The 25,634-nt window shown below is 42.6% G+C and overlaps 1 protein-coding gene across 1 annotated transcript in view; it reads right to left on the reverse strand.

The window, feature by feature from the left end:
* Positions 1–25,634, reverse strand: part of ALDH7A1 (aldehyde dehydrogenase 7 family member A1) — a 102,164-nt gene that overhangs the window by 49,934 nt on the left and 26,596 nt on the right. The window contains exons 6-12 of the mRNA XM_069753838.1: positions 19,457–19,589; positions 18,727–18,771; positions 10,736–10,813; positions 6,086–6,183; positions 3,774–3,815; positions 604–698; positions 423–507 (exon numbers count right to left, since the gene is read on the reverse strand). Coding sequence (XP_069609939.1) covers positions 423–507; positions 604–698; positions 3,774–3,815; positions 6,086–6,183; positions 10,736–10,813; positions 18,727–18,771; positions 19,457–19,589 — 576 coding nt within the window. The remainder of the gene's footprint in view (positions 1–422; positions 508–603; positions 699–3,773; positions 3,816–6,085; positions 6,184–10,735; positions 10,814–18,726; positions 18,772–19,456; positions 19,590–25,634) is intronic.

Genomic DNA, 25,634 nt, shown 5'->3' on the forward strand with positions numbered 1-25,634 from the left:
TGACTGTTCCAATCATTATCTGAAAGTGGTTTGCAGAAAGTCCAGCTCCTGCAGCCAATCCAACTTCATTTGGATGAATGAAACCGATGTACAAATCTGAATATACCCTTCAAGCCATTGATATCACCGCCCCATCCAATTCACCTTCTGTTATGCATTGGCAAACCTTATACGCAAACGAGGCCAAAATTATTGGTACCACTCGTTTAGTGACAGAAAAACCCACAATGGTCACAGAAATTACTTGAATCTGACAAAAGCAATAAATAAAAGATCTATGAAAATGAACAAATGAAAGTCAGACATTACTTTTCAACCATGTGTGTATGATCCAGTGGGGATGTATCCAGCATATTTAAAAGGTTAAAATTGGTTGCCACTGGAAAAACAAAAAATCCTTCTTGTAAGTAAATTCTACTCACGTTCACATGGGTCTCCTATTCGGACTTGAGTATATGCTTTGGAGAGTTTTTCTACAATCTGATCATGAATGCTCTCGTGTAAAAACTATTGAAAGAAAAGTGACAATTTTAGACACCACTACCATAATTTTTTCTTAGAAATGGCCACAGGAGTCCTAACGTACAACTAATCTCCTCTTACCAGCCGCCTAGCTGTCGTGCACCTTTGACCTGCAGTGCCCACCGCAGCAAACAGCACAGATGGGGTGACCAGATTGAGATCAGCATCTTCAAACACTGATGGGGTTAAATCACATAATATCTGCATTAAGGTCGAATAAAACCAATGTGTCATCATAAAAGATCGAGAAAACATCAGACGAAAGGCTCATGACCGGCATTTCAGCATCCCAAGATTACAAGCAGACTATTGAGCCAGATGTCAAAAACAGAAGAATAGAAACCAATGGCCTGTTCGGGATTTATTAGAAAGGGGAAAAAAAAAATAAATTCACATAGCATATTAAACTGGACTAGTATTTACCCAATATACCCAAGCCGTCACAAAGTTGCATACATGAAAAACTGATCTATTTTAACCTGTGTTTTTTTAGACCATATTCTACTGTTTTTTTGGTTTTTAGGTCTGTTTTTACCATGAATGTGGTAGCTTTTTTATCTTTAAATAAAAAACCCTAAGAATAAAGATTTCCATGCCTCTCCTACTCTTTAGGGCTCATTCAGATATCAGTTTTTGACAACTTGACAAATTCTATCAGTGTTTTTCACATATAGAACTCGTACTCATCAGGGTATGAACAGATGACAGTTTTTGCAGCTGAATTGGCCTGAAAAGGATACCATAAGAAAGAATGTGCTGAAAGGAATAAACTATAAATATGTGCAGACTTTTTACAGTTTCAAGTTTCTAAAAAAGCCAAGGGGTTAAAACAAAATGCAACTTTTAAGTTTCCCACTTGGAAGCTGCTCTGTACTTTTCAGAATAAACCAAATTGGAAGGCACAAAAAAAAGACGGAAGATATAAAAAAAAAAAAAAAAAAAAAAAAAAACACACCACAGTAAAAAGAAAAATTACAAAACCATGTGAAAAAACACTCCCAAATAATATTGGTTCCAAAATGCTTCTCGGTCGGATGACAAGGTGCAGGGTGGCAAAACCACCTTGGGGAGGAGGGACAGAAGAGGTCTCAACACTACCTTTCCCTGGTGCAGGATGAAGTAAGGAAAACGACGAGAACCTTAAGCTCCGACACTCTTCTAATAGAGATGACGGCTATAAAGAAAGCTACCTTACTTGCAAGATGATGTGCTAAAATCTCTGAGGGGCTCAAGTGGTGTAGACTGAAGATTAAGACTAGATTAAGGTCCCACAGAACAACATGGGGTCAATAGGGAGGTCTAGAGGCCACATGCCACTGAAACAAAACCAGCGCAAGCGGACACCTGTCCCTTGAGCCAACCAAGCGCCAACCTGGACTCCATCCCCAACTGCAAGGAGAGTAGTACAGGCAGAGAAAAAGAAACTGGAGAATTTCCAGAAGAGTCACCAGCGAAAGTAGGTCTTCCAAATGTGGTGATAGATGAGCAGCGAGGAAGGCTTTTTGTGCCCCGATCATGATGTGGATAACTGATTCTGACAAACCCACTGCCCTCAGAATCAACAACCATGCCATAAAATTGAGCAACTGTAAATTTTGGTGGAAGAATGGACACAAGATCTGGATAGTGAGGAATTTTGCCAAAAGGTTGATCATGTCCATGTATGAGGCCCTCCAAGACCAGGCTGGTGTGATGAGGATAACTGGAATCCCCTCTGCCTTGACTTTTTGAGGAGTCTGAGCAGAAGAGGTAGAGGTGGAAACGGGTAAGGTAGAGAGAGCTGAGACCAGGGAATCGCCAATGTGTCAATTGCCAAATATGTGTGACGAATCTTGGTACCACCTTGTTGCTATCTGCTAGTGGCTCAAGAATGTCTGCCGCCCAGTTGTCCACACCAGGTATATGATCCACTGAGATCAGAGGAACTTTAGTATCTCCACCACCTCTGAAATGGCAGATAGACTCAGTGTACCTCCTTGAAGGTTGATTTAGGCCACTTATAACATTGTGTGACTGGATCCTGATTGGCAATCCTAGAACTAGGTACTGCCAATGTAGAAGAGACAGACAGCTCACATTGATTGGAAGGAGTCTCTCCATCTGTTCCAGGATCCTTGAACCAAGTGGCAGAAGAGGGTCCCCCATCTAATAAGGCTGGCATCCATGGTCAGAACGTTCCACTGGATTGAAAGGACTGGCGACAGTGAAGTGGAAGGAGGACTGTATGGTCTAGAGATTGTACTGACCTGACCCAACAGGCCAAAAGAGTGTTCTGTATAGGTTTTAAATAAAACTCTGCAAACAGGACTGCCTTGAATGTGGATACCATGTTTCCCAAGACTCATGCAAATTCAGACAAAGGATTGTAGTGCTACCCTCTACTCTGGAAGGAAAATGAATACCTGAAGAGTGTTGAATATCATCCCTAGAAATAGAAACCATTGCGTTGAAATTAACACAAACTTTGCCCTGTTGACAATCCATCCGAATTTTTCCAGGGACTATAGAAAAATCTGAAAAAAAACTTTCCAGATTCTGAGAAAAGGAAGGCGCCTTGGCCAGAATATTGTCCAGGTAATGGAATAGCTCCACTCCCTCCCTGGTCCAGAGAAAAGCCATAACCGGGGACAGAACCTTCGGAAATACCTTGGCATGGATGCCAGCCCAAGAGGAAGGGCTCAGAAATAAGTGATCCTGGTTGGCTGCAAAGCGGAGAATATGAACAAAAAGTGATAAAACAAATCACTGACATTTGAAGGAGTCTTTAGAAAAGGAAAAAACTGGAAGCATCAAGGATGAAAAATTGTGAAGGCGATCTGCAAAAATATCCATGTGAAAAGACCATTGAATATAATGGCTACATGATTTATCCATGAAAAACACGGAAAGAATACTTATGACAAAAACGGATGTCTGAATGAGGTCATACTGATCAACTTCTAACATTGTCAACCTAATCGTCTCATCTCTTTCTGTGGTCTAAATCAGGAGGAACTGAGGTCATGTCCTGCTAACAGTATACACTCCAAAGCTGTATAGTGTCTAATAAAAGACCCAAGTCAAAGACCGCAGCATATCAAGATCAAGCTGCAGCCTGCCTTTTTATTAACGGTATAAACATTATAACACAAAAGGTGCTTCCCATTACAACCCAAGCAGTAAGAGCAGAAGCTTAAATATCATTTTCTACACTAAACGGGGAAAAAAAAAAAAAAAGGCACACATGTATCATTATCAGCTTATATACTTACCAACGATGGCATTGTTTCCTCCAAGTTCAAGCAACTTCCGTCCTAAGGAAAAACGAGCAGTCAAATGGAAGCTAAACAGCAAAACAGTACATCTTGTAGAATGCTTATATGGACCCATGCTGAATATGGTATCTGATCTGCAAGCAGGATGTTCTTGAAGCAGGAGGAGCGGATCAGATTGATCTACAATTTGTGGGGAAAGTTCTATAAAAATGGAAACCTTTACATAACATCTTTTAACCTGTGCTTTATTAAACTGTATTTATGGTTTTTTTGTGAAATACATTTTTAATGCAGCCATTGGGAGATGCCATTTTACTTTGAAGGTCTATAACAGTCTGCAACTACAGCAGCCCTTGGGTATAGGGGACAGCGGTCAGACGCAGATCCCCCATTTTCAATTTTGTAGCTGCATCAGGTGTGAACTGGGCACACCATTGTGGGCTGCCAATCCAATGTGGCTGGGCACCATTTCCTAACAGCCCGGCACTATCCGCTGAGCTCCACATACCCTCTATTGTCAGGACCTGTAACGAAGCTGTACTGTTCACCTCCGGTCCTGGGTTGCAAGGAGGACAAGCTGCGGAGGCCAAAGGAGCGTAGCAGTGACTTCATCCATCCATGAGTATCATGGCTGATGCGGCGATGGGTCAAGCATGATGCTTTTGGGCAGAGGCCAAAATATAAGGGGGGAAAGACATGGCATATGATGGTAGGGTAAAGAGGCCAGGAATGCGCTGGAGGGGGGTAGAGACGTGGAATGTGCTAAACGGGATAGGCGGAGACATGGAATGTGCTGGAGATGGGAAGGACACGGGACTGTGTCCCGCGCTTCACTCACTCCTATGGTAATAATATAGTGGACAGAGCGGGGTCACACATTACACCACCACTCCCATAGAAGTGGATGGAGAGGGGGATCACATTTCACATTCGTATCTAATCCTATCATGTGTGATACACTGCTGTGCTCAAGATCTAATCCCATCATGTGATAAACTATGTGGTAAGCTTCTACAAACTCACGTCAATAGGCTCCGGCGTATAAATCTAATTAATAAAAATTACCTGAGAAAATGGATATATTGAAGAAGTCATAAACAGCACTGGCTTTCAATACAAAACTGTGAAACCAATGGGCAGAGTTCACACGGTGAGAACTGTCTGGATTTTGTTGTGGATTCCATATCTGAATCCAGACAGACGCCATTAAGCCCAAAGCGTTCACTGACAAAGTAAAGGGCGGATTTTATACCAATGCTCAGGAAATAACTGTGCGGAATAACTAATAATGCAGATAATACAGTCCCCTACCTGCACCTTACTGGTGAAAAGCCATGGATTAGATACATTAATAAGGAACTAATCAGTGGCCAATCCAAAGCACAAACCTTACTGCTATAGGGAACCTGTCAGCAGGATTGTGCACAGTAACCTGCAGACACTGTCAGGTCGGCGCCGTTACACTGATTACAATGATACCCTGGTTGATAAAATCCATCTTGTAGCTGTTTAACCTTTATTTTCAGTTTTGAGTTAAGGATATGCTCGGGCTGTGGGGGTCAGCATGTGGTGCTGCATAGATACTCATAATGCAGCCTGCTGACAGGTCACTGATCACTTACTGACCTACCCCTAGTTTACATGAATGAAAAAAAAAAAAAAAATTATATATATTTCATTATGAATAGCTAATCGGAGCACCACATGAAGACCCCCCCACAGGCCGCTCCGAAGCACGAGCATATCATTACCTCGAAACTGAAAATAAAGATTAAAATAACTCACTGTTTTCGTCAACCCAGGAATCATTTTAATCAGCATAATGGCGCCGACCTGACAGTGTCTGCATGTTACTGTGCACAATCCTGCTGACAGGTTCCCTTTAAGTGCAGATTATCTACAAAATCAATAGCTATCCTAAAGGTGCATACACACCATGTGAGTGCTGACCTAAGGGAGACAATGAAAAACATGAAAAGAAAAGTACGGTATTAGTGATGAGCAAACGTGCTGGGATAAGGCATTATCCGACCATGCTCGTGTGCTAACAGTCTTTTTGGCATGCTAGAAAAATATGTTCGAGTCCCTGCGGCTGCATGTCTCGTAGCACATGGAGGGATTGCCTGACTAACAGGAATTCCCTACATGTGTTGTTGCTGTCAAGCAGCGGAGACATGCAGGTGCGGGGACTCGAACATATTTTTCTCGAATGCCAAAAACACTGGGTTAGCACACGAGCATGGTCGGATAACACCTTCTCGCAGCATGATCGCTCATGTCTAACGAGTACATATTTCCCAATAACTCACCAAACCGTTCTTGAACCTTCAGAGCAACCTGTTTTCCCACATTTGTACTGCCAGTGAAGGAAACGAGATCAACACGCTCATCTTTGGCTATGGCATTGCTTTAAAAAACATGAAAAAAGCAAAGTTGGCTAAAAGAGAATTTATCAATTAACAATGGCAATACATGAAGACAAATGTGGGAAATACTACAGAAAACTATTATATCCGAGTAAGTCAGGACTCGCACAACAACATCATCTGTTTTACGTCCAGAAAAAAAATTTAAAATTTCATCCATGTGTCCATTTGTTTAAGTCAGTTTCTGATTCATATGTCCGCTTGGCATCAGTTTTTACGTGAATACAGTTTCCCATTTTTAGAATTTTAATGTATCCGTGAAAAGCGCATGACATACGGATGGGAACCCATATGCGTTTTTGTTTTTAAAATGCACCCATTGATTTATAATGATCCAGAAGATGGATCAAAGTAGCGCAAGCTGCAGTTTTCCCCATCCAGACCATCGGCAGGTGTGTAATAACGTTCATGTAAACTACAACATTGACTGTCATTTGTCCTCATGCCATCACTTTTGCATATGGACAGCACACAGACGTTTAATACTAGATGTGGCACACGGCCTATAGAGCACCTAGCAGAAAGGTAGATTGTAGATTGGCGGTCAATATACGCTGCAGACAATCTCTAGTGTGCGCTGTGTAGAAAGCTTGTGTATGCACCTTGTGGGAACATGACTCAAAGTTAATCAGAAAGATTTGCAGGACCCCGGACTAGCAGCAATGGTGGTAGTTACAGCATGACATCGAGCAGGACCTATGAATCAGAAGAAGCGGAGGTTTGCTGGGCTCTGGTCTGGTGGCCATGGACTGCTGAAGTGGCCAATGGATCGGGGTCCTGCAAATCTTCTTAGTCAAATATAGCACCTGAGCAATAGCAGAGTCAAAAATCTCAGCACATTCACGTCCCAAACATGAAAGTGAAATCAAGTGATCTTCTGCGATTTGACAGTAAAATGGCAGGTGGGATAAGTGGGGTTTATTAATACTAGAAAAGCGAAACATAGAAAGATTGAAATGTATGTGATCCAGAATGTAAATTCTATTTCTCTGCAGACCCTGCACTAACTGCTCCATGGTCCCCTGAAAGCCTTTGCTTATTGGGCAGAAAGTGACATTGAAGCATTGATGTCAGCGATCGGCTGCCACAGTCACTTAGTAAGTATAGAACATCATTGATGCAGTGTGGTAAGCAAAGAGATGGCTATCAAAAATGGAATAATTGTCAGGGGGCTTTTTTTTTTTTTTGCTATACCCCATTCTGGACCATACTATGGGATTTATATATGCAAAAAGACTCTTCAAGGAACAAGAGGACACGACCGCTAACGCCACCTATTAGATGTAGCAATTAGTGATGAGCGAATATACCAGTTAGGCCGGGATCACACATACGCGAGATACGGCCGAGTCTCGCAGGTGAAAACCCAGCTCTGGTGCCGGCACTCCGGAGCGGAGCGTGCAGCCGCACAGCAACACATGGAGCTGCACGCTCCGCTCCCAAGTGCTGGCGCCAGAGGAGGGATTTCACCTGCGAGACACGGCCGTATCACACGTATGTGTGATCCCGACCTTACTCAAGATTTCCCGAGCACGCTTGGGGGTCCTCCGAGTATTTTTTAGTGTTCGAAGATTTCGTTTTTAGCACCGCAGCTGAATGATTTACATCTGTTAGCCAGCCTAAGTACAAGTGGGGGATTCCCTAGCAACCAGGCAACCCCCACATGTTCTTATGCTGGCTAACAGATGTAAATCATTCAGCTGCAGCAAGAAAAACTAAATCTCCGAGCACTAAAAAAAAAAAAAAAAAAAAAAATACTCGGAGGACCCCTGACCGTGCTCGGGAAATCTTGAGTAACAAGTATATTAACTCATCACTAGTAGCAATCCCAAAAGTGAATATCGACCCTAAAGGTACCTTCACACTAAACGATATCGCTAGCGATCCGTGACGTTGCAGCGTCCTCGCTAGCGATATCGTTTAGTTTGACACGCAGCAGCGATCAGAATCCTGCTGTGATGTCGTTGGTCGGGGCTAGAGGGCCAGAACTTTCTTTGGTCGCTGGCTCTCCCGCTGACATCGCTGAACCCGATGTTCACCCTGGTTCACGTTTAGTGTGAAGGTACCTTTACTGTCAGAGGAGGCCATTTGCATATTCCCAGAGGACCAGTGCGTGGCCGATAAGTCTCCTTACACTGGCTTGGCACTGTCCACAAAGAGTTATGCATGGGCAATGTTTGATTCGATCTTCTGCGCAGATTTCAGAATTTTTTTTTAATATACATTAGCTTCAATGCATCAGCCCTTTCTACACCGGCTGGATGAGAGCTAACGTCCTGAATATGGCGAAAGGATGAAACCCGTGCATCGGAAACTGGTAACTCAGTTTTTGATTGGAGACGGCTGATGGAAGGATCTGATCATGTGCCGCCTCTTTGGCGGCCATTTTCAGGATGCAGCGATGTCACAGCTTGTGGAGAAGACATTATTAACAAGCGGATGTCGCACCACACTAAAAGATCACACAACCTGTAAAAATAGTTTAAACTTTAAAAACAAAAAAAAAAAAAGTATTATATTCCCAATCAAAATATATATATATATATATATATATATATATATATATATATATATATATATATATATATATATATATATATATATATTTCTTATTATAATACCATAACCTTTCTATTATATCACTCACTCTACAACCCTCTGGGCAAACCCCTGGATGTTTGGGTCTAGTGGGTTCGGTCGAACAGTTTAAAAAAAAGAAGAAGAAATGCGGTTTGGGTACAAGAACAGTACCCGAACACCTTTCACTTCAATATAGGGCCCGAACATCCAGTGTTTGCCAGCATGGCAAACACTGCCTCTGATCAGCAGTAAAATCATTACTGCTGGTCAGACAGCTGCGGTTCCCACACTGACATGATGCAAAAAGTTTACCTCCGGTTACTGGAGTTGGCTGATTGGACTACTACTCCCATCAGCCTACGTCTGCTGCCGCTAACAGTGAGAGTAGGTGGGGCTGATGGGAGTAAAGGTTACCTTTAGTAGCCATTTAAACCCATTTGTGTCAACTTCTGTGCATGTTATCAAGCCCAAATCACCAGGGTATGTGAACTTTTGATCAGGGTCATTTGGATATTTTGGGTTGTCATGATTTAAAAGAGCGCAAACAGTAGTTTGACAATAAATGGCTTCACCCAACCGCTAACCATGAGTGGAGAAAAAGTTTTGGTGTCATCATTCATATTCTCTGAAAAAAGACCAAGAAAGCAAAAATTCTGCCAGGGTATGTAAACTTTTAATCACAACTGTATATTGTAAATAAAAAGGCACAGCCAAAATGAAGTCCTTTATTTGAGCAATAGTCCCATCAGCTGATGCCAGTGACTGGAGAAACTTTTTACCTCTGATCAAAGCTGCAGGCTCACGCTGTCATTTAACAGTGTGGAAACACGTGCTGTGTCACCGATGGTATTAATCTTACCGCCGATCAGAGGCAGTGTTTTCCATGCCATCATGCACATGACAGCGCAAGAAACACCCGATATTTAGGGTGACATACCCAAACAGCAACACGGACTTCCTGGTGAAGTCCATGTTCGTCCATCTCTACCCCTCACCACTCCATCTTTTCATTAATCACTTTCCCCTCATCTTGTTCTACAGTCGGTTATTGTATGTTATTTCATAAAGATTGTGTACAAGCCCCCTACGTGTGGAACTTTTATATGCTGAATTTTATGTATTAAGCTCGGCCATAACACATGTGTTCAATAAAATAAGTGAAGCTAAAAAGACAAAAAAACGACAATACAAGTATAACCATAAGTATCTAAATAAGTATATGCAAAACCTAAAAAGGCTGTACAGTAGTGCTTCACCAGATAAAACAGACAGTACTTAGGGTACTTTCACACTGGCGTTTTGTTTAATACGTCGCAATGCGTCGTTTAGGGGAAAAAAACGCATCCTGCAAAGTTGTTTGCAGGATGCGTTTTTGCCCCATAGCGTAACATTACCGACGCATTGCGACGTATTGACACACGTCGCAACCGTCGTGCGACGGTTGCGCCGTGTTGTGGCGGACCGCTGGGAGCAAAAAACGTTAAATGTAAAGTTTTTTGCTCCAGACTGACCGCTTTTTCCGACCGCGCATGCGTGGCCGGAACTCCGCCCCCACCTCCCCGCATCTCACAATGGGGCAGCGGATGCGCCGGAGAATGCATCCGCTGCACCCGTTGTGCGGTGCTAACAACGCTAGCGTTGGAATCTCGGCCCAACGCAATGCGACGGGCCAAATTCCGACGCTAGTGTGAAAGTAGCCTTAGCTGACCAGTGTACGCCCGGGTTCAGATGGTCATGTTTCTTGGACCATTAGTGTTAACAAGGTCAGCGTGTTTGGACACATCTGACTGACAGACTGGGACAGCCTTGTTGTCAATTTCTTCATACATTTCAATGAGGAATAAGAGAAACATTACTATAGAGAGTTATTAGTAAGGAGCAATAGCTGCAATTTCAAGAGTGAATAAAAGTATTAACTAAAACATGTCCAAAGAGACAACATCCTTCACTCACCCAATGTCAGCGCCTCCGCAGGTTAAGGAGCAGATTGCACCTGGCAAGTTATTATGTTCGAGCACTTGAGCGACAATTCTGAAACATATAAACGTAATATTAATGTAGTGCACATGACCGCAAAGTGCAGCTGGACTGGTTGGCACAGCTTTCAGCCCGCAGTCAATATACTGGCCACAGTCTGGGCTGAATTACTGATTTGGCAAAGTACATGGAGTAAAATGGATTCAGACACTGGAGAAAGATGCAAATAAATAAATAGTAAGAAAAAAGAGAAAAAAAAAACGCAAAGAACCCAATAGATGCAGACATGCTGCAGAAAGTCTGCAACTTCAAAAGTCACCAAATACTCATTGTGGGAATGTAGCCTTAAAGAGGACTCATCAGTTCTCCATAAAACAATCGTGGACAATCTTTTCTTAGAAGATTATTCCTGGGCATCACCATTTCCATTGGCAAAAAGGTGCATCAGTTTAATACTACCGCACTTACTGGACACTGTTAACAATTGGAGTTGTATTCCTGGCATAGTATCAATTAATAACATTTGTAGGAGAATTAGCAGAGGAACTGCCCAGCAAACAAAGTTTTAAAGGAAAAAAAAAGTATTGGGATTTTTGGACAAAATATATACTAAAAACATCTCCGGGGAAATGACAAATCCCCTTTAACCCCCAGAGCTTTTATCCGTTTTGCATTTTCGTTTTTTGCTCTTCTTCCCAGAGCCATAACTTTTTTATTTTTCCGTCAATATGGCCATATGAGTGCTTATTTTTTGTGGAACGAGTTGTACTTTTGAACGACATCATTGGTTTTAGCATGTCGTGTACTAGAAAACGGGAAAAAAATTCCAAGTGCGGTGGAACTGCAAAAAAAGCAAAATCCCACACTTGTTTTTTGTTTGGCTTTTTTACTAGGCTCACTAAATGCCAAAACGGACCTGCGTTTATGATTCTCCAGGTCATTACGAGTGCATAGACACCAAACATGTCTAGATTCTTTTTTATCTAAGAGGTGAAAAAAAAAAATCCAAAAACTTTAAGAAAAAAAATTGCGCAATTTTCCAATACCCGTAGCAACATTTTTCGTGATCTCGGGTTTGGGTGAGGGCTTATTTTTTTGCGTGTCGAGCTGATATTTTTATTGATACCATTTTGGTGCAGATACGAATCTTTTGATTGCCCGTTATTGCTTTTTAATAAAATGCCGCAGCGACAAAAAAAAAAAAAAAAAGTTTGGGCGTTTTGACTCTCACTACGCCGTTTAGCAATCAGGTTAATCTTTTCTTTTTTTATTGATAGATCGAGCGATTCTGAACGCAGCGACACTAAATATGTGCATGTTTGATTTTTTATTTTTTTTTTGGAATGGGGCGAAAGGGGGGTGATTTGAATAATATATATATATATATATATATAAACAGCACACAAAGAAAATAATAGAAAAAAGTGGGCTTTAATGCCTGGACGGCGTGGCAACGTTTCGGATTTCCAATCCTTTTTCAAGCAATGAGTATACAAATGAAGTGGGTATATATAGCTAATACATATGTTTCTTATTAACCATCAATAAAACAGTATTCATTTTTCTAACATTAGTGCTAACATACTCCGTATCCTAATAAAGTGCATCAGTGTCCATGTGCATATTTATACAATTACACCGTAAAACAATATCCAGCATACACAGTAGGCTGCAAATATGGTAATGAGCAATTAGAACTAAACAGATGTCCCAATCTAGTATGTAATTAAACAAAAGATACACTTACAGGCATATCGCCGTTTGTGTGCAAATCTCGGCGTCTTCCTGGAGTCACTGCGCATGTCTATAGCTTCTGACCTAAGACGCATAGCATTGTGGTCAGCGCCTGCGCATTCAGGCTCCGAATACAACAACGCCATATTGGAAAAGGGAATGACCTTAATTCCTAGTGGAAATGTCGAGAAAACTCTGCAAATTTATAGCGAAACTTTAGGTTTAATTCAGCGCTAGCCACATAAGTATCTTTTAAGTGTCATATTACCGAAAGACCTTAATATTAATTCAATGGGCTAATTTAAGCGCTAGCAGAAATAGGACGCACTCATACATGTCTAAATGCTACATTGTATCATATTCGTATAATGGTCCGGACACTAGCCCATACGGGTCTAGCAAGCACAACCCAACTACGTGGGTATTACGAAACAGGGCTGGAGTACCAAAGAAATAAAAACTCGCCAAAATTCCTGTGTGCCCTTAATAAATGAGACCATATTAAACTTCCATAATGATACTGTAGAGCAAATAACATATAAAGACAAATGAGTGCCATCAAAATATTTATTTCAGCAGAGTATTTATTTCCAAAAACATATTGAAGAAGGAGGACACCATTTTCCATACAAGGAATATCTTTCTCTTTATAGATTGGGACATCTGAAAAAAATGTATATACAAAAAATTTAAAACATATTCCCACATATATATGAAAAGAGGAAAAATACCAAATTCTATATAACTTGATTAGTTTTGAAATTACATTTAATCCATGTGGTTTTAATGTATTCAATTTCACTATCCACTCTAATTCCCTTCTTTTGAGCAGTCGCACACGATCTCCCCCTCTTCTCTGGGGAGGAACCATGTCAATTATACGAAATCGTAATTGTTTTTCTGTATGCGATTTCTCTACAAAGTGCTTGGAGACAGGCAGATCCATACGTCCCTTCCTTATGGTATGTCGGTGTTGGTTAATTCGAGTTTTGAAGTCACAAGTTGTTTCACCGACATACCATAAGGAACAGGGGCACTGTAACAAATACACAACAAATTCAGAATTACAAGTCAAAAAATGTTGTATCTTAAATTTTTCTTGAGTAGTAGGGTGAACAAAACTAGAACCTTTAAGCATCATGGGACAATTTACGCATGATAGACAGGGGAAACATCCCTTTCTGTTTTGACCAGACATAGTTGTTTGACTGGACCTTTTGAAGGGTCCAATATCAGATTTAATTATAGTGGAACCAATAGTACGGTTACGTTTGTATGAAAACATTGGAGGATTGGAGAATTCTGTCACATGTGGTAGACATTTAGACAACATACCCCAATGTTTACAGACAATTTTTGAAATTTTGCTACTCTCCTCACAAAAAGATGTCACAAAAGGTATACGATTCAATTCTTTTTTATAAGGCTTTTTTTGAAGAAGATCATCTCTTTTTAATAAATCCACCTTATTTTTTTGTGTTTTTAGAAGATTTTTAGGATAACCTCTGTCTGAAAAATTTTTTAGGGTATTTTCCATGGATTCTTTTAAAGAGTCTTCCCTACTCTCAATTCTTTTGACTCTGATTAACTGGCTAAAGGGGATGGATTCTTTCATTTTTCTCGGATGTTGGCTTTTAAAGAGAAGAAGGTCATTTTTGTCCGTCGTCTTAGAATACAGTTGAGTCCTCAATCTATTGTTATCGATTTTTACACTCACATCCAAGAACTGAATATTGGTGTTTGAGTATACCAAAGTGAATTTGATTGAGTCGTCAACTGCATTCAAGTAATTATGGAATTCCAGCAGTGTAGCTTCTGGACCAGTCCAAATTAAAAAGATATTGTCTATGTATCTCCACCACGCAGCTACATAGCTGAAGTGGGGAGATACATAGACAAAATCTTCCTCGAGGGTGCTCATGACGATATTTGCATAAGCCGGCGCCATATTCGCGCCCATGGCAACTCCTCGCAATTGAAAATAATAAACGTCTCCAAACAGAAAATAATTTTTGGTCAATATCAATTCAAGCAATTGTAAAATGAATGTTCTGGTATCCTCAGAATATTGAGTATTTTGCAGCTTCCTACTAATTGCCTCCAAACCTTTACTGTTTTCAATCGACGTATATAATGATATTACATCGAACGAAGCCAATATTATATCACCCGTCACTTCAACCCCACTAATCTTTTCAAGGAAATCTGTAGTGTCCCTCACAAATGACTCTGCATGATTAGCAATTGGATTCAAGATCCTATCCAAGAAGATCCCAATGTGTGACAAAATGGAATCACAGCCTGACACAATAGGCCTCCCCGGAGGATGCACGAGAGACTTATGTATCTTTGGTAATATGTGCATCACGGGAGTGATGGGAAATTTCACTATCAAAAAATCGAATAAATCTTGATCAATAATTTGCATATTCAGGGCACCATCCAAAATTGATTTAATGTCCCTTGCAATCTCAAATTTTGGGTCATGGGTAAGTCTCTCGTACACCTCCGGGTCAGCCAACTGTCTATTGATCTCATTAATATAATCTTTTTCATTCATAATGACTACTGCGCCACCTTTATCTGCATTTTTGATGATTATATAACTCCAGGAAGACGCCGAGATTTGCACACAAACGGCGATATGCCTGTAAGTGTATCTTTTGTTTAATTACATACTAGATTGGGACATCTGTTTAGTTCTAATTGCTCATTACCATATTTGCGTGATATTTGCAGCCTACTGTGTATGCTGGATATTGTTTTACGGTGTAATTGTATAAATATGCACATGGACACTGATGCACTTTATTAGGATACGGAGTATGTTAGCACTAATGTTAGAAAAATGAATACTGTTTTATTGATGGTTAATAAGAAACATATGTATTAGCTATATATACCCACTTCATTTGTATACTCATTGCTTGAAAAAGGATTGGAAATCCGAAACCGTCCAGGCATTAAAGCCCACTTTTTCTATTTTCTTTGTGAGCTGTTTTCCTTTTTTTCTCATATGTTTGGAACCATTTGGACTTTGGTTTGGAAAGCTTTGCACCGCAAGTACACACACACTGCGCAAGCGCCGGCGCAGTCTGGGCCTCACAGAGTGACGCTCCCGGGAGATCGCGGTATGCGTTAACACTGAACGCACACCGCGATCTCCAACAGAGAAGCAGGAACCGCCAGGAGGGTGAGTATCGGCCATATTCACCTGTCCTCCGTTCCACCGCTGCGCGCCGCCATCTTCCCGGTCCTCGGCCTGTGACCTTCAGTTCAGAGGGCGCGATGACGCGCTTAATGCGCGCTGGCGCCGCCCTTTGACTGACCAGTCACAGCCAGAGGACCGGGAAGATGGTGGCGCGCAGCGGTGGAACGGAGGACAGGTGAATATAGTAAGTGCTGGTGTCCCCGCCTGCTCAGGCCCCCCAGAACTCGGTGCCCAGCGACAATAGGTGAGTATGTTTTTTTTGTTTGTTTTTTTTTTATATATTGCAGCAGCATATGGGGGCATATAGAATGGAGCATGTTAAGGGGGCCATCAACCATAATGGAGCAGTGTACGGGGGCATAGAGTATGGAGCATCTTATGAGGCCATAAACCATAATGGAGCAGTGTACGGGGGCATATACCATGGAGCATCTTATGGGGGCCATAAACCATAATGGAACAGCGTACGGGGCATACACTATGGAGCATCTTATGGGGGCCATCAACCTTTATGGAGCAGTGCACGGGGCATACACTATGGAGCATCTTATGGGGGCCATAAACCTTTATGGAGCAGCGTATGGGGCATATGGATGGGAGCAGCAAATTAAAGAACGGTGGCGCAGGATGGGAGCAGCACATGACAGAACAGGGGCGAAGGATGGGAGCAGCACATGACAGGATGGGGGCGCAGGATGGGAGCAGCACATGACAGGATGGGGGCGCAGGATGGGAGCAGCACATGACAGGATGGGGGCGCAGGATGGGAGCAGCACATGACAGGATGGGGGCGCAGGATGGGAGCAGCACATGACAGGATGGGGGCGCAGGATGGGAGCAGCACATGACAGGATGGGGACGCAGCACATACCAGGATGGAGACCATATACCAATATAAATGCTCGCCACCCGGGCGTAGAACGGGTTCAATAGTAATATATATATATATATATATATATATATATATATATATAAAATTGTCTAAGGGTTTTTCCGTCTGTCTGTCTGTCTGTCCTGGAAATCCCGGCTCTGATTGGTCGAGGCCGCCAGGCCTCGACCAATCAGCAACGGGCACAGCGACGATGATGTCATAAAGGACGTAGACATCCTGCGTCTCTGATTGGTCGAGGCCGCCATGCCTCAACCAATCAGCAACGGGCACAGCGACGATGTCATAATGGTTGCCATGGCGACGATGATGTCATAAAGGTTGCCTCGACCAAGCAGCGACGGGCACAGTGTGCCGCGAATTCTGGAATCATCATTGTCCATATACTACGGGGACATGCATATTCTAGAATACCCGATGCGTTAGAATCGGGCCACAATCTAGTATATCTATAATTGTCTAAGGGTTTTTCCGTCTGTCTGTCTGTCTTTCTGTCTGTCTGTCTGTCTGTCCTGGAAATCCCGGCTCTCTGATTGGTCGAGGCCGCCAGGCCTCGACCAATCAGAGACCGGCACAGCATCGACGTAGAAATCCCGCGTCTCTGATTGGTCGAGGCCGCCAGGCCTCGACCAATCAGCAATGGGCACAGCGACAATGATGTCATAAAGGACGTAGACATCTCACGTTTCTGATTCAGCGACGGGCAAAGTATCGACGTAGATGTCATAATGGTTGCCATGGCGACGATGATGTCATAAAGGTCGCCTCGACCAATCAGCGACGGCACAGTCTGACGCGAATTCTGGAATCATCATTGTCCATATACTACGGGGACATGCATATTCTAGAATACCCGATGCGTTAGAATCGGGCCACAATCTAGTATTATATAATTGTCTAAGGGTTTTTCTGTCTGTCTGTCTAGGAAATCCCGCGTCTCTGATTGGTCGAGGCCGCCAGGCCTCGACCAATCAGCGACGGGCACAGCGACGATGATGTCATAAAGGACGTAGACATCAGACAGATATCAGTTAGAATCGGGCCACAATCTAGTATATCTATATCTATCTATCTATCTATCTATCTATCTATCTATCTATCTATCGGCATGCTCCAATAGTCTCCATGGGAGACTAGAAGCTACCACAACCCGATCGCCTCTACTACACAGAGGTGATGATCAGATCGCCTCTATATAGCATAATTACTCACTTGCTATCAGCTCCGACCACTGAGTGGCGCTCACAGCAAGCCGGCACTGACAACCATAGAGGTCTCCAGGAGACCTCCGGTTGTCATGCCAACACACCGGTGACCCATGATCATGTCACGCAGGTAACCGGTGGGTGGATTTCCAGCGCTATTGTCAGAAACGCTTGCTAAATGCTGCTGACAGCGGCATTTAACTGGTAAATAGCCATGGGTGGATTACGAATCTACCCGCAGCTATTGCTGGAAAGATGTGGGCTTACCTCCGAAGCCCACATCAAAGGGAGGGAGTCCGGCATCGGCATACTATTACGCCAGATGTCGGAAAGGGGTTAAAGGTCATTAGGATATGTGAATACTTAAAATGTTTTTTTCACAAACAAATTAATTTAAATCAATAGATCTTGGAAAATTATTAATAATTTCCACAATTGGATGTGTTTAAAATAATGTTCCTGTGCTGAGATAATCTTATACATGTGCCCCTGCTGTGTACTGTGTAATGGCCGTGTGACCATACAGGAACATGGACTTATCATTTCCCCCTTTGGGAGGTAAAATGTTTTTGTGTGTAGTTTTTTTTTGTTTTTTGTTTTTTAAACCAGCAGGAAATGCTTTGCCTCAGAAAGAATCAGCTGTGATCCCCTGCTGTAATGTCTGCATACTCTTGCTTCCTCCCCTGCCCAGGAGATGTGGTATGATCAGACCATGTTCCTGTACGGTCAGACACAGACATTACACAGTAGGGACATTTATAATATCTCACCTCGGGACATTTTCTTCTTTGAAGCACATCTAACTGTGGAACTTATTATTCCAAGATTCAGTGATCAAAAACAACTTTCAAATTAACTGTAACCCCCCCACCCCAAAAAAAAAAAAAAAAAAAAAAAATGAAAAAAGCAAGCCACACGAGAACCTTACTTGGTCACTGCCACGCTCGTGAGAGATGTGGTAGGAGCACCCTTCCTAATTGAAACAAAAAAAAAAAATAGTTTAAATCCAAACAATGAAGGCGAACATTAATAAAATGCATGAAAAAATGTAAAAAAAAAAAAATTATATATATACACATACATATATAATGCCATTCAGCAGTCATAGTGAACCAACAGTAGGCAAGGACTTAAAGGAGCTGTCCATTTGATAAGTCTGCAGTTACTCTGTGTGACTACAGACTTACGAATACCCCCTACCCTAGCGCACACTGGAGTAGCCGATTTCTGAGACGGAACTGGTGGGAACATACGAGTTGTACATACTCCCAGCCAGAGCCCAACTAGTGAACGCGGCCATGTGTCCGACACTTGCACAGAACTCTATAGAAGTGTATGGAGCGAGGACGGACAACCACTTTAATGTACTTTAAGCTGGTAAACTAGAAACTCTGCTCCACATTAATATTAACATTTCATACAACAGTCTGATCCGTTTCCCCTAGCCTAGGCCACTAAAAAAAAAACAAAAAAACAGAACAGCTGGATTGGAGTTAAATGAAGAGATTTTAGGAGAAAAGAACTGATACTGTATCCCATACTGGATCTTTCCGATTTTGTTATCCCACAACAGTAACATTACTGGACATGTGAACAGAGCAGAGCAAGCACTTGTATTTCTCCAACAAGTCACTGGACGCCATGTAGCCTTTTCTTACCATAGACAAACGTCTCCACAGATAAGAGCCAGAGCGTTGTTCCAGCCGTATACAGCAACTGGGAAATTGAAGGCAGTGATAATTCCCACCAGTCCTACAGGATTCCACTGTTCTATCAGCGCATGCCCAGGCCCTAAATTCAAATATAAAAAAGGCTATTAGTGCATAGTAACAAACAGTTGTAGGATACGACTTTATTAAAATTAAAAAGAGTACATATCACTAGTCTGTAGCTCTCCCCTTTTAAAACACTGCTTAACCCCTTTACCCCCAAGGGTGGTTTGCACGTTATGGATCGGGCCAATTTTTACAATTCTGACCACTGTCCCTTTATGAGGTTATAACTCTGGAACGCTTCAACGGATCCCGGTGATTCTGACATTGTTTTCTCGTGACATATTGTACTTCACGATAGTGGTAAAATTTATTTGATATTACCTGTGTCTATTTGTGAAAAAAAAAAAGGAAATATGGCGAAAATTTTGAAAATTTCGCAATTTTCCAACTTTGAATTTTTATGCAATTAAATCACAGAGATATGTCACACAAAATACTTAATAAGTAACATTTCCCACATGTCTACTTTACATCAGCACAATTTTGGAACCAAAATTTTTTTTTGTTAGGGAGTTATAAGGGTTAAAAGTTGACCAGCAATTTCTAATTTTTACAACACCATTTTATTTTAGGGACCACATCACATTTGAAGTCATTTTGAGGGGTCTATATGATAGAATCGTGTCACACTTGGGTATTTTCTAAAAACTGCACCCCTCAAGGTTCTCAAAACCACATTCAAGAAGTTTATTAACCCTTCAGGTGTTTCACAGGAAGTTTTGGAATGTTTAAATAAAAATTAACATTTAACTTTTTTTCACAAAAAATTTAGCGGCGTCTGTCACATACTCACCTGCTCCTGGCGCGGTCCCTGCATTTCCGATGGTCTCCGGGCAGCTCTTCCTGTGTTCAGCGGTCACGTGGTACCGCAGAACATAGGAAGATGCCGCCGACTCCTGGAGACCATCTGACAGTGAGACGCTGCCAGGGACCGCACAGGGAGCAGGCAAGTATGACGGGGGAGGTGAGCATTACGCGATATTCACCTCTCCCCGTTCCACGCCGCTGTCTTCCGTCCTCTGGCTGTGACTGTTCAGGTCAGATGGCGCGATGACGTAGTTAGTGTGCGCACCGCCCTCTGCTTGAACAGTCACTGTGGAGGAGGGAAGAGAGCGGCGCCCGGCGGTGGAATGGGGAGAGGTGAATATCCAAGTGCTGGGGGGGCCTGAGCGACGAGAGGCGAGTGTGATTTTTTTTATTTTAAATCGCAGCAACAGCATATGGGGCATAATTTGTGGAGCATCTCATGGGGCATAATCTATGGAGCATCTTATGGGGCCATCAACTTTTATGCAGCATTATATGGGGCAAATATTTCTATGGAGCATCTTATGGGGCCATTATTAACCTTTGTGCAGCATTATATGGGGCATATTTTAATATGGAGCATCTTATGAGGCGTATTTTGTATGGAACATCTTATGGGCCCATCATGAACTATATGGAGCATTATAAAGGGCTCCTGATTCAATATGGATATTCAAAAAAAACTTAACCTACTGATGTCTCAATTAATTTTACTTTTATTGGTATCCATTTTCCCGTCGACGGAGGGATGGCTTTTATGCTCTTTTTGATCAATTTAAACCAAGCTCAATTTTTGTGCTTTTTCTTTGTATTTTTGCATTCAGTGCAAGCCGGGGTGTGGCCTTCCTCTCCTGAGCTGGAAATTACATTTAAAAGGCTTCCACAGACTGGTGTCCACAGGTCGGGACCCAGTTTTTTTTTTTGTCTGCCCTTATTCACACACTGAGGTCAACTCTGACACATGGTAAGCTTTTTAATATTAAACAGCGTAGGACTGTCCCTATCTGGGTCACCTTGTCAACGGTGGGAAGGCTTTTATGCTTTTTTTGATCAAAAACAGTATTACTAAGAACCCTGTTATTTAAATGCACTTTTGCTTTTTACTTACGTATATGCTCGAGTATAAGCCGAGACCCCTAATTTTGCCACAAAAAACTGGGAAAACGTAATGACTCGAGAATAAGCCTAGGGTGGGAAATGCAGCAGCTACTATTAAATTTCAAAAATAAAAATAGATACCAATAAAAGTAAAATTAATTGAGACATCAGTAGGTTAAATGTTTTTGAATAGCCATATTGAATCAGAAGCCCCATAAGATGCTCCTTACAAAATACGCCCCATATAATGCTCTACAACTTGCTGGATAAATACTTTTTTTGTGAGGGATCGGCTCTGTGGTAGACGCTGATTCACACATAGGACTTAGTTCAGTGATTCAAGACAAACAAGCGGTTTACAAAAAGGTAAACAAAAAGGTACAGTGGGGAAAAAAGTTTTTAGTCAGACACCAATTGTGCAAAATCTCCCACTTAACCCCTTCCCGACCCATGACGCCATGTAGGCGTCATGAAAGTCGGTGCCAATCCGACCCATGACGCCTATGTGGCGTCATGGAAAGATCGCGTCCCTGCAGATCGGGTGAAAGGGTTAACTCCCATTTCACCCGATCTGCAGGGACAGGGGGAATGGTAGTTTAGCCCAGGGGGGTGGCTTCACCCCCCCGTGGCTACGATCGCTTTGATTGGCTGTTGAAAGTGAAACTGCCAATCAGAGCGATTTGTAATATTTCACCAATTAAAACTGGTGAAATATTACAATCCAGCCATGGCCGATGCTGCAATATCATCGGCCATGGCTGGAAACACTAATGTGCCCCCACCCCACCGATCGCCCCCCCAAGCCACCGATCTCTCCGGTACACTGCTCCGGCTCCCCTCCGTCCTGTGCTCCGCTCCCCCGTGCTCTTGTCCACTCCCCCCGTGCTCCAATCACCCCCCCCCCGTGCTCTGATCCAACCCCCCTGCATCATCCGCCCCCCCGTGCTCCGATCCACCCCCCCGTGCTCCGTTCCACCCCCCCGTGCTCCGATCTCCCCCCCCCCCCCATGCTCCGATTCCTCCCCCCCACCCCCCCCCCCGTGCTCCCCCCACCCCATCATACTTACCGATCCTGCCAGGGTCTGTCAGTCTTCTCCCTGGGCGCCGCCATCTTCCAAAATTCCAAAATGGCGGGCGCATGCGCGGTGCGCACGCCGAATCTGCCGGCCGGCAGATTCGTTCCAAAGTGCATTTTGATCACTGAGATATAATCTATCACAGTGATCAAAATAAAAAAACTAATAAATGACCCCCCACCTTTGTCACCCCCATAGGTAGGGACAATAAAAAAAAATAAAGAATTTTTTTTTTTCCACTAAGGTTAGAATAGGGTTAGGGTTTCGGTATGTGCACACGTATTCTGTTCCTCTGCGGATTTTTCCGCTGCGGATTTGATAAATCCGCAGTGCTAAACCGCTGCGGATTTATGGCGGATTTACCGCGGTTTTTCTGCGCATTTCACTGCGGTTTTACAACTGCAGTTTACTATTGGAGCAGTTGTAAAACCGCTGCGGAATCCGCAGAAACAAGTGACATGCTGCAGAAAGTAAACCGCTACGTTTCCGTGCAGTTTTTCTGCAGCATGTGTACAGCGATTTTTGTTTCCCATAGGTTTACATTGAACTGTAAACTCATGGGAAACTGCTGCGGATCCGCAGCATTTTCCGCAGTGTGTGCACATACCTTTAGAATTAGGCTATGTGCACACGGTGCGGATTTGGCTGCTGCGGATTCGCAGCAGTGTTCCATCAGGTTTACAGTACCATGTAAACCTATGGAAAACTAAATCCGCTGTGCCCATGGTACGGAAAATACAGCGCGGAAACGCTGCGTTGTATTTTCCGCAGCATGTCAATTCTTTGTGCGGATTCCGCAGCGTTTTACACCTGTTCCTCAATAGGAATCCACAGGTGAAATCCGCACAAAAAACGCTGGAAATCCGCGGTAAATCCGCAGGTAAAACGCAGTGCCTTTCACCCGCGGATTTTTCAAAAATTATGCTGAAAAATCTCACACGAATCCGCAACGTGGGCACATAGCCTTAGGGTTAGGGTTGGAATTAGGGTTGTGGTTAGGGGTGTGATTAGGGTTATGGCTACAGTTGGGATTAGAGTTAGGGGTGTGTTGGGGTTAGTGTTGGAGGTAGAATTGAGGGGTTTCCACTGTTTAAGCACATCAGGGGTCTCCAAACGCAACATGGCGCCACCATTGATTCCAGCCAATCTTGTATTCAAAAAGTCAAATGGTGCTCCCTCACTTCCGAGCCCCGACGTGCGCCCAAACAGTGGTTTACCCCCACATATGGGGTATCAGCATACTCAGGACAAACTGCGCAACAATTACTGGGGTCCAATTTCTCCTGTTACCCTTGAGAAAATAAAAAATTGCTTGCTAAAACATCATTTTTGAGGAAAGAAAAATGATTTTTTATTTTCACGGCTCTGCGTTGTAAACATCTGTGAAGCACTTGGGGGTTCAAAGTGCTCACCACATATCTAGGCAAGTTCCCTGGGGGGTCTAGTTTCCAAAATGGGGTCACTTGTGGGGGGTTTCTACTGTTTAGGCACACCAGGGGCTCTGCAAACGCAACGTGACGCCCGCAGACCATTCCATCAAAGTCTGCATTTCAAAAGTCACTACTTCCCTTCTGAGCCCCGACGTGTGCCCAAACAGTGGTTTACCCCCACATATGGGGTATCGGCGTACTCAGGAGAAACTGGACAACAACTTTTGGGGTCAAATTTCTCCTGTCACCCTTGGGAAAATAAAAAATTGCAGGCTCAAAGATCATTTTTGAGAAAATAAATTTTTTATTTTTATTTTCATGGCTCTGCGTTATAAACTTCTGTGAAGCACTTTGGGGTTCAAAGTCCTCACCACACATCTAGATTAGTTCCTTTGGGGGTCTAGTTTCCAAAATTGGGTCATTTGTGGGGAATCTCCAATGTTTAGGCACACAGGGGCTCTCCAAACGTGACATGGTGTCCGCTAATGATTGGAGCTAATTTTCCATTTAAAAAGCCAAATGGCGTACTTTCCCTTCCGAGCCCTGCCGTGCGCCCAAACAGTGGTTTACCCCCACATATGGGGTATCAGCGTACTCAGGACAAACTGTACAACAACATTTGGGGTCCAATTTCTCCTATTACCCTTGGCAAAATAGGAAATTCCAGGCTAAAAAATCATTTTTGAGGAAAGAAAATTTATTTTTTATTTTCATGGCTCTGCGTTATAAACTTCTGTGAAGCACCTGGAGGTTTAAAGTGCTCAATATGCATCTAGATAAGTTCCTTGGGGGGTCTAGTTTCCAAAATGGGGTCACTTGTGGGGGAGCTCAAATGTTTAGGCACACAGGGGCTCTCCAAACGCGACATGTTGTCCGCTAACAATTGGAGCTTATTTTCCATTCAAAAAGTCAAATGGCGCGCCTTCCCTTCCGAGCCCTGCCGTGTGCCCAAACAGTGGTTTACCCCCACATATGAGGTATCAGCGTACTCAGGACAAATTGGACAACAACTTTCGTGGTTCAGTTTCTCCTTTTACCATTGGGAAAATAAAAAAATTGTTGCTAAAAGATAATTTTTGTGACTAAAAAGTTAAATGTTCATTTTTTCCTTCCATGTTACTTCTGCTGCTGTGAAGTACCTGAAGGGTTAATAAACTTCTTGAATGCGGTTTTGAGTACCTTGAGGGGTGCAGTTTTTAGAATGGTGTCACTTTTGGGTATTTTCAGCCATATAGACCCCTCAAACTGACTTCAAATGTGAGGTGGTCCCTAAAAAAAATGGTTTTGTAAATTTCGTTGTAAAAATGAGAAATCGCTGGTCAAATTTTAACCCTTATAACTTCCTAGCAAAAAAAAATTTTGTTTCCAAAATTGTGCTGATGTAAAGTATACATGTGGGAAATGTTATTTATTAACTATTTTGTGTCACATAACTCTCTGGTTTAACAGAATAAAAATTCAAAATGTGAAAATTGCGAAATTTTCGCCAAATTTCCGTTTTTATCACAAATAAACGCAGAATTTATTGACCTAAATTTACCACTAACATGAAGCCCAATATGTCACGAAAAAACAATCTCAGAACCGCTAGGATCCGTTGAAGCGTTCCTGAGTTATTACCTCATAAAGGGACACTGGTCAGAATTGCAA

Source organism: Ranitomeya imitator, chromosome 1, assembly GCF_032444005.1.
Source record: "Ranitomeya imitator isolate aRanImi1 chromosome 1, aRanImi1.pri, whole genome shotgun sequence".
Lineage (NCBI taxonomy): Eukaryota > Metazoa > Chordata > Amphibia > Anura > Dendrobatidae > Ranitomeya > Ranitomeya imitator.